The following is a 17,641-nucleotide window of genomic DNA, read 5'->3' as shown; positions in this document are numbered from 1 at the left end:
AAAAAGATGATAAATCAGTCATCTCTTGGATCTTGCCCAGGAAGTATTTCATGCCTGCTTCTGTCTTATTTGTTGTCTTGAAACAATGGTTTAAGAAGAAGGAAACATATAATTGCTCTGTAATTTCTACACTAAAATGTTTTCTTTTGAAGTAGCTCCGCTTAGCATGTAAAAATACTTCTGGGTCTTAGTCAAGCATTTAGTACAATTTAAAACTGCAATACTAAATTTCATTGGTTGGACTTTTTATTAGATAAGGTAGAAATGAAAGCAGCAGGCAATTTAATTAGCAGTAATTTTTCTGGGCAAGTCATTACTTTGATGAACTTCAGAGCAATGTTTATGGCTCCTAATTAACCATGTTAGTCATTTGATTGAATAATCACTTTGGAAATGTTTCTACAATTTGATTAGAGTCTGACCCACTCTGATAGTCATAAATTAACTGATAGCACTTTAGGATAACAAGACTCTAGTTACTTTACGAGAAATAAACTCTTCGTTGCTGTATTTTTTGGTCCTCTGTGGACTGTTTAAGCACAAGCTAACCAGAAGATTAAGTAATGTTGGTACAAACAATGCTTGCCTTAAAGAGACTCCAGATGTTAATTATAATTGACTTAGGAGCATGGGAGATGAAACCCCAACTTGGCTAAGAAGACAACTTATGCATGCATAATTCTTTATTCAGCATACTCTGCTCTATCACTTTGCAGGAGTGGAGTTCATGAGTCAAAAAGGGCTTTGCTGCCAGTACTAGAGAAGCTTTACCTAAAATAGAAAATAGCATCTGTTTCAGTTCTACAGCTTCCTCTTTTTTTACGTAGATTTTTCCATTCTCCTTAGAATTCAATCTACTTGCTAACATGAATGATTCCTTGCAGGTGAAGCACTGCTTGTAGCCTTGACTTCTAGTCTGCAGAGCTATACTTGACTGGGGTGATCACTGAGTCACTGATTCCTGTGGTTGCTCAGAATAGCTGCCTGAGACATTAGAGATTCTCTAGGCCTGAGGAGGCAGGCACTGAGCATTTTATCGAGAGAGGAGGTAATGAAGAGTTTGGCACAGATGTGCAAGAGGGACCATGGACTGTTAGAGGAAACTTATTATTATTACTGCCCTGTGTTTCACTTGTTTGTGAAGTCAGTGTAAAACCTCATTTTCTTATCCTGCCAAATCTTTGATACTCATCACTAGTCAGTGAACAGTGAAATTTGGAATCACAGTCTGAAAGAGTCTGTAGGCGGTGTTGGAAAAATAATGTCTGCTCTTTCGACCTCTGTTTGTATCTCTTAAAGAGTTACAAGTTACTGGTAACAGATTGCATAGCTTAGGGTAGGAGTTCATCGCAAGATCAAATAGACTTTGTTAAGCAAGACTTTTGATATCCAAGAAGTAGGTTAAACATGGTCTAGAAGGGCAAACATTTACGGTGTGTTTCTGTTTGCAAGTCCCTGTGCACAGGATGTGACTACTTGGAGACAGTGTAAGACACGAGGAAGAAAAAGAAAGACATTTAAAGAATACACTTTTCATTAGTTCTGTTTGGCTTTTCTCATTCTTCCTGCAGATTTGAGCAGAGGTGGAGAATAGTAAATAAATATCAGTATTATTTAGAATATGCACAGTATTTTTTTTTGAAAGGTGCCATTTTTGTTCTAAACACATACAAGTGGAGAGTGATATAGATAGACCCCTAAATTTCTAGATAAAATTCTTAGCAACTGCAGAAAATTTTATTAACCCTTCAAGTCCTTAACCAGAGTCTAAAAAGCATTATCCTACTCTAAATTCACTTTGACATCCTTGTGTAAATGTGTTTTTATAAGTCTCCAGTGTGACACAACTGATTAAAAATTTAGGGTTGAATTAGCCATGAAGATAGATACACAAGCATAGGGTTTAAAATATTCGTGGTCACTGGTGTGGGTTTTTTGGTGAATGGTCCAAAGTATAATTGCCATGGGAGTCAGCTTTTAGCAAAGTTGATTACAAGAGGTTTGGAGTTCAGTGCCTATCGTGGTTAGGATCTGTGAGCCTCACATCATGGCTTTCTCCTTGGCCATGCATGGTGTGTACTGCTATGAAATGCTGTGTGTTGACAGGTTCCCTCTCACTATAAGTTGCATCCTTTTCTGTTGCTGTTCTGCTTGCAGCTTGTCCCATTGATAACCTGCACACTTTTAATTCCAGACAGTCTTTTGACTTGCATTGTCATCTTCTCCTTTCAGAAGTGCCTAGCTGCCATTCCATTTACATGAGGCAAGAAGGCTTCCTGGCTCACCCAAACAGAACAGAAGTTAAGTTTTCTATTATGTATAACTTTTGTATGAGAGAAATGTTAAAAAAATTAAAAACCTGGGGGTATCTGGGGTTCACTGGTTTAATTCTGGTGCTGGGAAGACTTGCATCATCCTTCTTTCCCTTTTCAGTGTTGAGTTTCTGATGCACTGAATTTTTTGTAGTTTCTTTTAGTGCCATGGGTTGATCAGGATAGAAGCAATTATATTATAAACTTAACTTATTCTGCTTTTCAAGGCCTCTAGCAGTTGAGAGGAAGGCACACTTAAAAATTTGTCTGTTTCACGCATTCTCCTCAAGTGATATTTTCCAGGCTGTTAGCATGACAGGCTCAGTTAACTGTGTTAAGTAATCCATTTTATACTTTAAATTCAGTGAAGGGTTTGGGTTTTTCCTTTTGTTATTATTTTTGCAATGTTTTGATGCACTTTATGCCCAAATTGAGACCTACCAAAATTCCCAATGATTTCAGTGGGACAGAGCTTACATAATTGTCAAAATTAATAATTCTGAGTGACAGCACTTTATATATACTAGAAATAAGAAGTCCAAGAGAACGAAGATGACGTTGAGAGGTTATAGCCTCCCCTGTCCTGTTTTAGTTTATCTGTCTTAGCAATATATTATTTTCTGCTTGTTTGTTTAGGGTTTATTTTTCTTCCAGTGGGCAAAGTTCAGAAACATGAGGAATCTGCTTTTGAGATTGATGAGAATCCAGATAGATGTATGAATCAAAGTCTTCCAGGAAGACTTCATTTACTGATGTAAAGATAGACTCAAAAAGATAGCACATCTGGCTAAAATCCCATCTGCTTCTGGGTTGAAATAAAGACAGGAAAAAAAAAAAGATAGTGTTTATCAAGGAAGGTAAAACAGGAGATGGAAATTTCTTAGTCTTGTTATATGAAATTATGTGAAGTATAGAATCTTGATAAGGGAGGTGAGAGACATCAGGAAAGATATAAACAAACTGCAGGGATAAGGGCAAAAGATATTGAGTTTTAATAGATAGGGGAAAACCCATCTTATCCATGTTATGGTCTTGTAAGGAGTTGGAGGTGGCAGAATTTTCATGAATGACGTAAAAATCAGTGATATTAGCTAAATATTTGTTTTCTGTATTTGAAATCAATCAACATAATTTTACAGAATAAAGGTCACGTCAAATCTGATTCTGTACTTTGCTGAAAATAAAAGTTTGATTGATAAAGATGCTTGTATCGTATAGTTTGACTTTTTATGGCATTCAATTTGCCTCTGCATTACATTCTGATTAAGAAGTTAGCACAAAGCAATATCAATAAAGTACACATTAAATACATTAAGACCTGGCCAACTGACAGATCTAAAAGAGGTTGTCACCGGGCAATCATGTCTGAATGGATTATAGTTCTGTAGGAATTGATATCAGGAGTGTTGCTATTCAATATTTTCAGTAAAGATATGGAACAAAGTTAATAGATAACTTTATGGCACAAAGATAGAGCAGTAAATAACGGGCAGGACAGGGCAGTCACACAAAGCAGTTTGAATTGTTTGGTTATCTGGGCACATTAAACAAAATGTTTTTTTTAATACATGAATGTAGACCAGGCCTGTGGAACAGGGAAACAATGTATTGGAAAAAAGGATTTTGAGGTGGGCCTCCTCCTCAGCTTCACAGTGGGAAAGCAGCCCAACTGAGCACTGTAACCTTAAGGCAAAAAGCCTTCTGTAATACTTTGGCAGTCAAAAGGAGGGTCAGAGGGGGGCAGGAGAGGAGGAGATGTTTTGTCTCACTCAGTAGCACTGGTGAAACTGATACTGATATGCAGTACAGATCTGGTGAAGCAAAACATGAGCATAATAGGAAATGTGTACAGAATGGTGTGCTAGAAAGGCTGCTGGGTTGTAGACAGTGTCTTTTAATGACAAAATAAAGTTTTACAAAACGATCTTAATTGGAAGGAACACCAAGAGCAGTGTGTGAGGGTGACCTGTGTGGGTGTGAGGAGGACTTCTCTCGTCTTGCAGGGAGAAGATCTGCAGGAACTAATGGTTAAATGTCAAAGCCATGCTAGTTCAAACAGGAAATGAGCAAACATTTTGTAATAAATCATAGAGAAAAATGGGTGCTTTTTCATTTTAGCAGGTGGAGATTAACAGTCGTTTGGGAACGCATATGTTAATTAAACACCCTTGTACTTAGGCCAAAATGTTGGGATTGGGCGGTGTCTAAAGGATGTGGGATATTAATCTGATTCCTGTATAACTTAGTGTTCCCTCTGGCATTAAGCCTGTGATCTCTTTTTTCTCCATGCATCTTTTATATAAACACCTCTCTCTTTTTAACTTACAGGCTGTATGTATGAAAAGGGACCTAGGCAGTTTTATGATGACACTTGCGTTGTTCCAGAGAAGTTTGACGGTATGTATGACACATCTCTTTTTCCTGTGTAGGGAGATGAAAAAGAAAGAGATGAGGGACTTTTCTCTGTTGCTGATCAAAAAAGCCCAGTAACGTTCCAATTTAGGATTCCTTAACACACCATTTGTGGTGCGCCCAACCAAAGCTGACCTTTGTCTTTTGAAACCAAAGTCTCCTCTTCAATAGGATGTCATTTGGCTTTTGGCAGTGAAAGATGCTGCATCCAGACTTGTGGCATAGGAGCTCAGTTCTGTACTGTTGAGAAGTAATAAGAGGATTTCCATTGCACTGATGATCACATGTTGTTTGTGATGTAATGAAAGCTGTACTTACAATTAGCAAAACAGTGGCGAAAGCAACAGCTTTGGTTTTACTGAGGATTAAGCCTCTTGCTGTCTACGAAGTGATGAATAGTGGGAAGTGAGTATATAGGGCATTTTTTGTGTTTATGCCAATGTATTTGCACTAGGTTGAATGTACTAGTGGTTTATTTTTCAGTGGGATTGATAACAAATCAATGCCCTGTTCACAGCACTACCAATTACAGCAGATTTTTTTAAGAGGAATTTTGAGGTCAATTAAAATGAATGGTCCAAATTATCCTCAGTTACTCTGACGTAAAATCAGTTTCCTGGTGTAACTCAGTTGATTTCGGATTTATTTCATTAGAAGCAAAGTAGATGGACACCATATTTCTTGCTAGTGACTCTGTTAGTCTGCAACTTTGGGAAGTAATTTAGGGACCAATTACTTAAATTTGCTAGAATAGCATTATGTTAGTGGATGCATGCTATTACAGTGTTGTTAGTGTAGCTTTTGTGTTAGTGTGTGTATGTCTGGCTTTATTTATTTCAGCAGGAAAGATTAGCTATTTCCTGATAAACTTGTGAACAAGTCTTTGACCACAGATAAAAGTAGGGCTGTAGAATTGGTGTTTTTCTCCTACTTTATTTTGTTTGTTTTGTCCTGAGACTCACTTATGGATTACAAAACTATTGCATGCTTAGCAGCATTTGTTGTATTTTCTGAAAATCTGGAGACTCTGAAATGAAAGTACCCCAGAGAATTGCACATTCTTCAGAGTATCACATGTATTTTTATGTCGGTAAGGAATAGATAAAAGAGTTTTAGACAATATTAGACCTAACTGAAGACTGCTGAATCCAGTATTGCATTGTCACTGCATTGACACAGTCACAGAAAGACTGTTCTATTGAAAGTCTACTTTATATACCCTGGCTTTGTAATGTGAGCTTGTTTGGGTTTTTTTAATGTTTTTTTTTTTTTTAAAGCACATTGTGTCAGGTATTTTTTGTTCCCCAAAAATGATTGTGGATCTGATCTGAGCACCAGTGTTGGATTTATATGTACATTTATGGGAATGGGATCAGACTGCTACAAGAAGTTAAGACTCATTAACAGTAGCATTTGTCTATGTCTTCCTTAAAAACCCTTTTGGTTAATTTGGGTATTATACAGGAAAGGGAATGAAAATGAAAAATAAATACAAATACAGGAAAAGAATTAAAGTATTTTTGTGCCTGCAAAGCAAGCAGTCTGCTGCTAGTTTCTATGACTGCCCATTGAGAAAACACCTTGTACTCTAGAAGATTGATCTCGTGATGCAAATAGGTGTGTTTATGCTTGTAGCATGATGTTTTGAGGGGAAAAATAGCAGATGTGTCATCATATTCTGGCCAGTAAAGAAAAAGTTGGATAAGACCAGGACTAGTCTTGATGTTTCAGAAGAAGATTCTCAGCTGCTTCATTTGAAATCAAAGATCAGCACAAGGAAAGAATTTGATCCTGTGTAATACTGTGCTTGCTATTTGCACATTGCACAGCTATTATTACAAGGAAAAAAACTGTCCTTGAAAAAAAAGTACTTTCAGCACTGGAACTTGAACCTCACATAAACAAAAAAGCCTTGTGTTGATTTATTTGTTTTCCACAGCTATTGAGTCAATTTTCTTTCCTGATTACAAAAGGAAGTGCTCCATTTTTAATATTATTATTCTGCCTTTCACTACGCAGAGCCATTCTGTAATGGCTGTCAGAACATCCTAATGTTGTGGTTGAATTTAAATTCCTGACTTTCTTTATTAAACAGGTCACACTGTTTATTGGAGGCTTTTGCTGTTCTGATAGTTGAAATGAGGAATTTACCAGTATATCTAGGATTCCAGTCCTTGCGTGGAGAAAAAAATAGTGTCTGCTTCAGCATCAGACCTTTCAGCTGTTGTTGTTTGCATGAGTTGTTCAGTATAAATATGATTTAAAAACAACAAAGACAGTATGGATGTAACAGGATGGTTTTCTCATTGGCAATTTGTGGAACAGCTAGTAGAATGTTATGGATATTTTTAAAATGTTTTTCTGGACTTAAAATTATAGAAAGATTAACTTACTGCTTTTCAGAGGGAATACTAATTTAATATGTAGATATGAGTAAAAGTAATTCTTGCTCATATGCAAGTCCAATATGGCACAAAGGAACTTGTGTATCTGTAGGATTTGTATGCCTACAATAAAGCACATGCTGTTTAAGTCCAAGTCAAATACTTTGTCAAAATTTCCTTAGAAGCATTTTCATGCAAGAGAAGTTTCACTCAATAGGGTTTTGCACCTTTATGAGGCCTACGTTACCAAAACTGGGGCCTGTGAAAAGTATGGTCCACAAACACAGTTCTTCACAATCAGAGCTGCTTCAAAAATAGTTTATGTACTTTCAAAGAGAGAATATTACAAAACAGTTTGCAAGAGATTTGCATTTATCAAACCTACATAGGAAGACACGTAATGAGACTTCCATAAATCATGAATGAATTTAGATGCTTTTTAGTATATGAATATGTTATTGTAAGTCCCCAGGAAACAGGGGAATGTTGCATTTGAGGGTGGCTGATTCTTCCCATTGTTTTGTTACCCTTAATGATTGCTTTGCCAACTTATCTGACAAACTGAGTGATGGTGTTCCCGGGCATTGCTCCTCTAACGTTGTTGCTGTTGTGTGCAGGAGATGTCAAACAGGAGCCAGGCATGTATCGCGAAGGACCCACGTACCAACGGCGAGGCTCGCTTCAGCTCTGGCAGTTCTTGGTAGCTCTTCTTGACGACCCATCAAACTCTCACTTCATAGCATGGACTGGCCGAGGCATGGAGTTCAAGCTGATTGAGCCAGAGGAGGTGAGTTAGACAGCATGCATGCCCTCACATCCACTGCCCCATCCTGCAAACTTAACTGTGCTTCTTTGGACTTTGGACTTGTTTTCCTTCAGTATTTTGCTTCAGTAATGCTTTTCAAGGGTGACAGAAAGGACTGGCAAGGGCAGTGCTTCAGTTAGAACAGAGATGTGGTTTAAGCATAGATTTGACTCCTAGTCCCACAAAATAATAAAAATATTGCAAGTACTAGTGTTAGAAATAGTTTGCATTAATTGTGGGGTCTGCAGTTTTCAGAATCACTTCGTGGTTGTAACTGTATCCCAAAATCCTTTGGAAACTTGTCCGTTACTAGTCTTTCAACACCAAATGTTAGATTCATTAGATTGAATCATTAGATTGTTTAGTACAAGCTTAGATCCTAGCCTTGCAGACGCTCATGCACATGCATGGCTCTTCTGAACCATGGGGTAGATAAAATTGCTTATATTCATGAACATTTGCTGAAGCATGTCTTAGTTCACTTGTGTGATAAACAGGAATAAATTGAATGTTTTATTATGTGAACTGTTTTGGACTAGGTAATGTTATGTAACCTAGCCTGCATTCTAAACTGTAACGGAAATTGTTGGAAGATCAGGTGTATGTGAATTTTGTTGTAAAATTTAAGTGGAGGATTTAAATTAAGGTTGTCAAAAGGCAGTATCATTCTGCTTTAGTTTTCTTGCCCATTGAATAGGGTTTTCTAATAGAGAGGACTACATGAAATTTTCTGACAGTATCCCCTCCGAGTTAGAGCTGAGTGGGAAGGCTTGGGGGTGTATGGCTGCTTCTGCATTCCACCAGCTATTTCTGCTGTTTGCCATTCATCTACTGGCATTAGCAGTCTGAAAGCTTTCTTGCATGTTATTTACATCGTCTGCTAACTACTCTGTGGAGGTGGTGGAGCAGCTGGGGTTGTGTCAGGACTGATGTCCCTTTCCTTCCCGACATGGTCTGGCTGAGGAGCAGGTTGCTGCAAGGACCCCGGTGCTGGCTCTCGTTTGTTTGAGCATCCCCTGCTCTAGTGATAGTCACCATGGCAGATCCTGGCATTGAGTATCTTAGGATTTGAACTCTGAACAGTCTTAGCCAATATGTTACTGAAACTTTGCTGGCAAGCCTGCAGCCTTAGCAAGCTGCAAGGATTCCTTAGCTGTATAACCTGTCGAAGAACAGAGTGAAATCTTTGGAAAGTCTTTTGTTTGGTTTTGGTGAATGATGCACATGATTTCCCCCCCCTACCCTAGTCTCATATTTTTTACTCTTTTAGTTTTGTCTTGTCTTTGAGGTATGTCCAATTTTTTTTCAATATTGAAGCATTTTATTGAGAAATGGTTTCCAGCAGATGGTGCAAAAACTTTATAGATTTTATTAGCTAAAACCCAAACCAAATAATAAGTTTTCCTTATTATGTAATTCCCCGAAGAACTGGATATTCTAATTTAACTTAAACAGATCATCTGCATGTCTGACTATGTAGAAGTTGCTTTGTATTTTTGAGCAGCATTGCATCCAAGATCTGGAGGAGGCTTGAAGCTTGCCTCACTCTGTGTGTTCCTAGAAGTACAAAGGAGTTTAAGTTGTTTTCATATGAATGTCATGAATCTGACAGAAACAGTCAATTAAAATAAGAATAGCCTATGGGAAGTCACACAATTCTGTTGGTTGCCAAGTATAAACTGAAGGGAAATCAAAGAGCTTGTTGGTTCTGCTGTGGCAAGCTAGGATGTCAGTGACATGACCTTTTCATCCATTCCTTACTGGAGGTTTATGCCCTCGTAGAGAATGACAACATAAATGAATATGTATCAGCTCCTGGAGTGCCGTAGTTCATTCAGAAAGTAAGTAACTGTGAACTATGGTGCCTGAGAATTGGGCATAGGTCCATTTATGTGGGCTTGTCACAGGGACAGCAACCTTCAGCAGGAAGGTAGGGTAGAAGGGTGGAATCCCTTCCACAGAGCAGGACTAGGTAAATGCTGTGCAGTTCAGGGATGGGAGCTGGACCTGATTGCTTGTTTAGGAGTCTGAAAGTACCACACAGTGGAACATATTCTTCACCATTACTTGTTGTTTATGTTTGCTGTGTATTTATTTATTTTGCAAGGCTGTCCTTTTAGGACTCCAAGTAATGCAGAAAAAAACCATGGAAGGACAAAAAATGAGTGATGTGGTCATGTGTTACAAAAATGAATAGGTGAATCAAAGTTAGACATCAAATCTGCAGCTGGAATAAATGTAAGTGATTGGAGGTGTGTTTCAGTACAGCTAAAATGTAGCTGAAGTTAGCAGAGCTGTGATAATTTACATAAGCCTGAAAAGCTGCACCACTGAAAGGAAATAATGCTTTCAAAAAATTTTAGAAATTATAGTCCAGGTGGACACCAAAATCAGATTTTTCTTAGTGCTGCATGTTGTCATGGCTTGCATCAAAAAGCTCCAGACACCTATGGGAAGTTTTGCAGAGCAGTCTGCAGAGAAGCTGCTTGGCTACTCTGTCCTTTTTCCAGAGCTGTATGCATATGCATCTCTCAATCATTTTTATAAAATGTGCTTTAAAGAGTTCATCAGTTCTAGCTTTTTTCCCCTCAGGTGATATTATAGTCATTTTTACAGACAGTAATTGAATTGTCACAAATAGCCGATTAAATTTCAGGCGAGGAATAAGAAGTTAAGCTCTTTAAACAAAGGGTCGCTCTGTCCAAAGCTATCTTTAGCAGTAAAACAGGAAGCATAAAGTCAAGTAGAAAGCGTAAGTCAGAGCAGAAGGCATATTGTTCTCTATGGAATAGTTTCATGAGTTACTTGCAGTTCGTTTTTTATTGTTATTTTTAAGGGAAATTATACAGCTGAAACGATGAAATTTCTGTTCCATTCTTCACACCACCATATAGTTCTTCCAAGCGATTGTTCTGCCTCCTCAGATAATTCATTTTTTTAGCTGAAGTAATGTTTAGGACTGGGAGTTGTCTTTTGACTTGTATCTCCTAATAATCACAACATTTTTGTCATTCCAAGTACAGTCTGTATTAGTTCATGAACTGTGTATGCATGTGTGTTTAAAATAACTTACTTTTTTTTTTCTGACAGCAAGGAAAAGATAGCCATGGTACAATTATCCATAGCATCAAACTGAAGAAAAGATGTGTAAAAGTTTTCTGGAGGAACTTGCTAAATGTTTTTTGTCTATTATCTCCTTGTGTGGCTTTATTTTTTCATTGGTTTTCTTTATTAAAAAGCAAAGAAAAACCCTAACGCTCCATCACATTGTCCAATAAGTCTGTTACAGATTAAAGATGATGTACATCCAATTAAAATTCATAGTAATACATGGGAAATTTAGGTCATGGCAACCTTTTCCTATTTGTTGCACCTGCAGGGTTTTCCCTCCTGCATCCCCAAATAAAGTATCTGATGATAAGATCTGCTTGTTAAATGCATTTAACAAAACATTGCTAATCCATTTTTGTGGCAGGTGGCACGTCGCTGGGGCATTCAGAAAAACAGGCCAGCTATGAACTATGATAAACTTAGCCGATCGCTTCGCTATTATTATGAAAAGGGAATCATGCAAAAGGTGAGCAGTTAATTTGGTATTACATTTCACCAGAGTCTTGCATGTTAATGCATAGGTCAGTTTACAAGGAGTTCTTGTAATTGCATGGCTTAGGTAGTTTTTTCATCTGTTTAGGCAAACACTAAGCTTTTGGACCTGCTAGGTCCAGTATATGCATTAAGAATTTTTTTTTTCTATGTAAAAATTGTCTGTGGTTTTAGTTCACACAATGCATTTCATGATTATAAGGAAAGAAGTAACATTCAAAAATATCCAAAAGAGCTTCCTGGCAGCTGGAAAAGGCAAACAGTAGAGTACAGTATGATTAATGTTTTGCAGATCTAAATTAGCTGCCCAGTGCTTGGGTACTCTAGCAAGTGCAAGATAGAGGAGAATAATTATGCCTATTAACATACCAAGTACTTTAATATTTTTACTAATAGTACTGGTTTTGAATGGAATTTAATATTTATAATAACCGAATTAGGAGAAATATTTAACAATAATTTATATATTACAGGCCAGTCTTGCTGACAGTATTCAAGCCATCCTCCTTCTGTGGCTTGCTGATTTTTAAATCTTGCTGTGTACTACCATGTAGATTGATTGAGAAATCAATAGGAGAGGCCAGTTTGCTGTATCTACAAAACTGCCAGGTGTGATCAAAGATCATAATAAACACCTTGGACTGCAAAACTTATTCCATGTCTTTTCAATTGGTCTTGTGGCCAGTGATGTTGAACATATTTAAACTTGTCATATGCCAATTCCATGAATGGAAGCAGTGCTCTTAGGTTACTGGGAGAGTCACTCAAGTTATCCTTTTCCAGTAGGATTTGTGAAGTCTGAAAAGTTCTCTTTCTCAGATTATAGGATTTTTGTAGCGTGCTTCTTTTTCGTTAACAGTAGTCAACTTGGACAGCAATCTGGGCTAGTATTGGCTTACAGTTCTTCAGTAGTTCAGCACCTCATTCATTTTTGTGTGTTATGTAACTGTGCACAGAGTCTTTGTAAAGCAGATTGGAGACTGGGTCCGATCAGGGAGAAGCAGAAGTGCTTGATTTTGCTGACTGGTGCTTCAGGCAGAGGAGTTCCTTGTTGCAGGTTGCAGCTCAGCAGCATAGGCAACTGTGCTGCCAGTGCACTTCAAAGGCAGCAGAGGCAAAAAAAAAAATGTAGCAGAGTGAAGCAAGTTGAAAAGGTGGGGATAGAAATACCAGAAGGCTGATAATGCTGCTCCAGCCCACACATCCATTTAATGTGGAAGGTTTACAAATACCTTGGATGGCTAGCTTGCTACAACCTAAACTACTAGTTTATTATCTACAAGAGTGGGTTTAACACACGTTTTGAAAGCTAGCTTGTATGTTTATTTTTCTGACATAGCAATGTTTCGGGTTTGTCCTGGGATCACTCTATGTGGCCAGTTCATGTATGTTAAAAACGAATAGGGGTTGTAGATGCAGAGCAGGTTTCTTTATGGCAAAGTTTGTATGCATGTTTTTCCTCCTTTTTTAAAATCAACAATGATGGCAGGTTATGGAAAAGCCTGGTTTCTGAATGCAACCTCTAGGCTATCAAACTTGCTGACATTAATTTGATTTTAAAAATTCTGCTGCAGATACAGTCCCTACCAAATTATATTTGGAGAATAAATAAGCTGAAAGTTTAAGGAGATGCTTCAAACTATTTTGCAGCCATAAGAAGAGAATTAAGTTTGCAACACTTTTTCCATCTTCACTAACTCACTTCATCGCTATAGTAGCTGGAGTTGCAAGAAACAGACAATATGATTTTATTTAAAATCATTTTAATAAATTGTGAGTGTGCAATCTAATGCATGTTTTTAAGCACAATTTTTAAAATAAGGTACTTGAGAAGACACTATATTGACTTCTGTTTGTTGTTTGTAGTAAGACAGCAATTCTGTGTTGTTTTTATCATTCTCAGCTTTTAGGAAATTGAAACATAGACTTTTAAGGCTGTTTCTGATTAAGGGAAAACTTTAGGATCTTTGGACAAATTGCCCCTCCATAAGCAAATCCAAATGTCCCAGCTTTGCATGAGCAATTGCTAAGTACATATTAGCCTACGTATTTGCTTACGCTGTCCCTGTACAATCAGCAGGCACTATAACTAAAGTGCTTTTATTCGTAAGCATGAATCAATCTGTGTAAAGTGAAATCCAGATCTCTGCTGTACTATGTGATTCTTTTTTCCACTTCGCACACGGGGTGTGTAATTTTATTTTGCCACTGTAGTGACAATTTGTTTACATTTTCCAATAAGAACAATTCCATTTGTGGTTAAGTAGAAGAAACGATCGCAAACAAATGTTTAGAAGCAGAATACTTAGTTCATCTTCCAACAGGATGTCATGAGTGGCAAAATCAAGAGCATTCTGCACAGTCTGCTTTGGCAGGTCCCTCGTGTCTTTGCTGGGTTGTTACCTTACCAGTTCTGCTGTCGCATTATTAATTGTGTAACAAAGGTGAGTTCTTTGCAAGACTGTTGAACTTGGAGCTGCGAAACACAAGGCCTTATACTATGCCTTTTTTTTCTCTTCTGTTGTCCTAAGGTGGCTGGAGAAAGATACGTCTACAAGTTTGTTTGTGACCCTGAAGCGCTTTTCTCCATGGCTTTTCCCGACAACCAGCGCCCCTTGCTGAAGACTGACATGGAGCGCCACATCAATGAGGAGGACACTGTGCCTCTGTCCCACTTTGATGAGAGCATGGTCTACATGCAGGACGGAGGCTGCTGCAACACCCACCCCTATAACGAAGGCTATGTCTATTAACAACAGTGACACTGAAGGGGTGCTTCCCCCTCCCTTAAGCTTCTCCTCTTTCCCAAGACCCAGAGGAAAGCTGAATCGACTTCAGTTTGTTTTTTAAATAGTACACTAAAAGGGGCTTTTCCTGTTGCATTACTCCTATGGTCTGCCATGGACAGCGCACTTTATTTGAAAGGGGAGGGTTGGAACCTAAACATTATTCTGTGTAAAAGGAGGAAAAGGGTGGGTTTGCTTTTTACTTAAGTTTGGGAAGGGAACATACAGGTTTTAAGTACAAAAAAAGCTATATCATGTCTGTTTTGTTTCATATCAGCATAAGATATTGTACATTTTCTCTGGGTATCCGTAGTACAGTTAATTCTCATTGTGCAAAATAACCACTTTTGATGATGATATCAACACAGCATGCCTAGGGCATTTGTTTCTTGCCATTCCTAATTGCCTTTCTGCAGTAATAAAAGAGAAGCAAACCATATACCACAGCATTTAATTTAGAAGTTTCCAGTGGCAAAACTTGTACCTTGTCTTTGAATAACCAGATAGTTTTCCTAATTTTTTTTTCTGTTTTTTTCCTTTTTCTTTTTCTAATTTTTTTTTTGTGGATGACTTGAAAAAAAAAATCCTATTTAATGACAGACTGGCCATAAGTACAGTGACCAAGCAGTGAAATCCCTGACTTCAGACTGCAAGCTGCATGCTGTATCTGGTGCCACATTGCTATACATGTATGGCCCATGCTAAGGTGTTGATTTTTCAAGATCCATTTGAGGTTAGTAATTACATGGAGTAGGCTTTCTGATGATCATGTCAGCATTAAATACAGGATCATGATCAGGAGGGAGAAAACATTTTGTATCCTTCCATTTCCTTTGGTACATAAATAAGTTATTTAATCAATAGGAATTAACTGTACTAAGTCACATATCTAATTATGCTGTTTAGACACAGCAAGCACTCCTTGAGAAAAATATCCAATACACTAAATAGGTACTTTAGTAATTTTTAGACACGGTACCCATTAATATGCATTTAAACCTTTTACTGCTGTGTTATGTTGATAACATATATAAATACTAGATAATGCTAATGCTTCTGCTGCTGTCTTTTTCTGTAATATTCTCTTTGATGCTGACTTTACTATGACCATTTATAAGCAATGCTGTAACTACAGGTAGCATTTCAGGACAAAATAGATGACTTGAACCATTTATTGCTTAGAAAATAGCTTACGCCATAGCTGTGCTATAAGCAGCTTTTATGCGCATCCACAAATGACTAGTAAGCTTCAGCTTGCTAAGGAAAGCTCTGCAGAACCTTTTGTAATTTTCGGTGGAACAGAGATGAACTGTCAAAGAATACCATGAAGTTGCTGTATGACGTTGTAGTGCTGGCACTGGTGTTACCAATCAACTTGTTTTGGACACTAAATGTAAATGTGATTGGATATGCTCGGAAGACAATTTAAATTTTGAGGGGTTTTTTGGGTTGTTTTGTTATTTTTTCAAATTGTTTTATTTTTTGAGGGGTTACCTTGGACACAAACCACACGTGCTATTCTGTATGTAAAACAAAAACTGGCAAAACCCCAAAAGTTTAAAATATTTATGAGCACCTTTTTTGAAATACAATAATTCATAGGTTGAAGAGGTGGAGAGGGAGCTAAGAATTGGATTTCATTTTTTGCTGAGTGAAATTTAAATAGTTGTTATATGAAGTACCTAATTTTCCTAGATTGTCAAGAAGTGGGAGAAGAGTAAATACATAACCATAAAAAGACAAGAATAACTTCGATCATAATGGATGGATTTCAAAGACAGTCTTAGGTGGTGGGTTTATCTTCCATCCTTTGTCAGCTAAGACACTACTTAAGTTATGAATATTTTAATACACATTTAATCAAAAGTAAAGAAGTAGTGGTCACTAGAAACCACAGGTGCATAAAAAGCATTTGGGCAGGTATTTAATTTACCCAGATCCATGAGACAACATATTTTATGATATATGCCTTAATATGCCACCTAATTCTGTCATTCATAGGTCTCAATGGCACTTAAATACTTGGTGATCAACTGAGAAAAAGAAGTCTAAAATTGCAGAACTAGCAAAAAGGAAAGGGAAAATGTTGAGTAATATTGTTTAAAAAAAATGTGGTTTCCATTGAAATAAGGTTCAAATGAAACATGCTTTGATGAAAAGTCCTTGGATTGGTTTTGGTTCTTTAATGTCAGCACAGAGCGCCTCTTGCCTGTGGCAGGATGTGGGTATTTGGGAAAGGGGTTGGACAAAAAAAGGAAAAAAAAAAGATTTTTAAAATTGCATCGAATGTGTAATATTTAAGAAGAAAAAAAATATATATATATCTGTATATGGTAGTGACTCACTGAACAAAACAAGCAGTCAGACCAACATTACACGATCTCTCAGCAGAAGACAAAAAGGTCTTTCACTGAACTGATTAACCCTTTTTAAAATGTACCTAAGAGGTTTATTTAAAGTCTATTTTTATTCCACTTTTTTTGTTTGTTTGGGGTTGGGGTTTTTTGTTTTGTTTTGTTTTGTTTGGGGGATTCCAGGTAGAATAATAAATCTGGCAGCTGATTTCTGCAAGATTGTTGTGTATTGGATTCCTAACCATTTGGATTGGAGAGGTCCCTGCAGAAAGGTTATTCTTTTGGGAGAGGATGGTCTATCCCCAGTGCCTAGAATGGCTTGCTTCAAAGTGTAACAAAAAAGGAAAAGAAAAAAAAAAAGAAAAATTAAAAAAAAAAGAATGGGGGAAAAAAAAAGGGTGGCGAATGTACAATTCATGTGTATGTATATAGGAGTTATAGCAGGGACTTAGATTACCAAAGCATTGTATTTGACTGACAAAAGAGAGGAGGATGGTCTGTGTATATTTTGGGATTGATTCCTACTAAGAACACTTACACATTTTCAAAGGGCATTTTAATACCCTACTGGATTTGAATGTGGGATGTTTGGGGCTGGGGTAAGGGGCTGGGTTTTCATTTGGTTGCTTTGGGTTATTATAATTTTGTTTTCAAGCTGTACCACAAGTGGAGGGAATATGCAGCTTTCACCTGTTTTTAGTAGGAGCTGTAATAGAATAAATCTGTTTGCTCGTCTGTCTCTGTGGTGGGCAGAGCATTGGAGCAGACAGGGTAGAGCTGCTGTGAAGTTGGGAGGCATCGCTGGAAAGACCCAGCACTGTGGAACAGCTGAAGGGGCTCAGCTTTCATGTGCCATCACAGATCACTTGCACCGATAGCTGAACACAGGTGAAGTTAGTGAAGGACTTGGCAGATTCCCTCAGAATCCATTTGAGAGAGCTAACATTACAAGTTTAGGACAATTTCTTTTTCTTTAGGATGCGAG

The 17,641-nt window shown here is 37.5% G+C and overlaps 1 protein-coding gene across 7 annotated transcripts in view; it reads left to right on the top strand.

Annotated features, from left to right (window-relative positions):
* Positions 1-16,873, top strand: part of ETV1 (ETS variant transcription factor 1) — a 67,716-nt gene extending 50,843 nt beyond the window's left edge. For 6 of the 7 annotated variants that reach the window (XM_064411299.1, XM_064411302.1, XM_064411301.1 and 3 more), the window contains 5 exons: positions 2,233-2,301; positions 4,641-4,709; positions 7,726-7,895; positions 11,389-11,490; positions 14,048-16,873. In XM_064411299.1, coding sequence (XP_064267369.1) covers positions 2,233-2,301; positions 4,641-4,709; positions 7,726-7,895; positions 11,389-11,490; positions 14,048-14,269 — 632 coding nt within the window. In that variant the 3' untranslated portion in view covers positions 14,270-16,873. The remainder of the gene's footprint in view (positions 1-2,232; positions 2,302-4,640; positions 4,710-7,725; positions 7,896-11,388; positions 11,491-14,047) is intronic. The other variant, XM_064411304.1, reaches the window with a different exon arrangement.
* Positions 16,874-17,641: the final 768 nt, after the last annotated feature.

This window comes from Passer domesticus, chromosome 1 (assembly GCF_036417665.1).
Source record: "Passer domesticus isolate bPasDom1 chromosome 1, bPasDom1.hap1, whole genome shotgun sequence".
In the NCBI taxonomy this organism is placed as follows: Eukaryota; Metazoa; Chordata; class Aves; order Passeriformes; family Passeridae; genus Passer; species Passer domesticus.
This window is presented reverse-complemented; position numbering and strand designations above follow the sequence as displayed.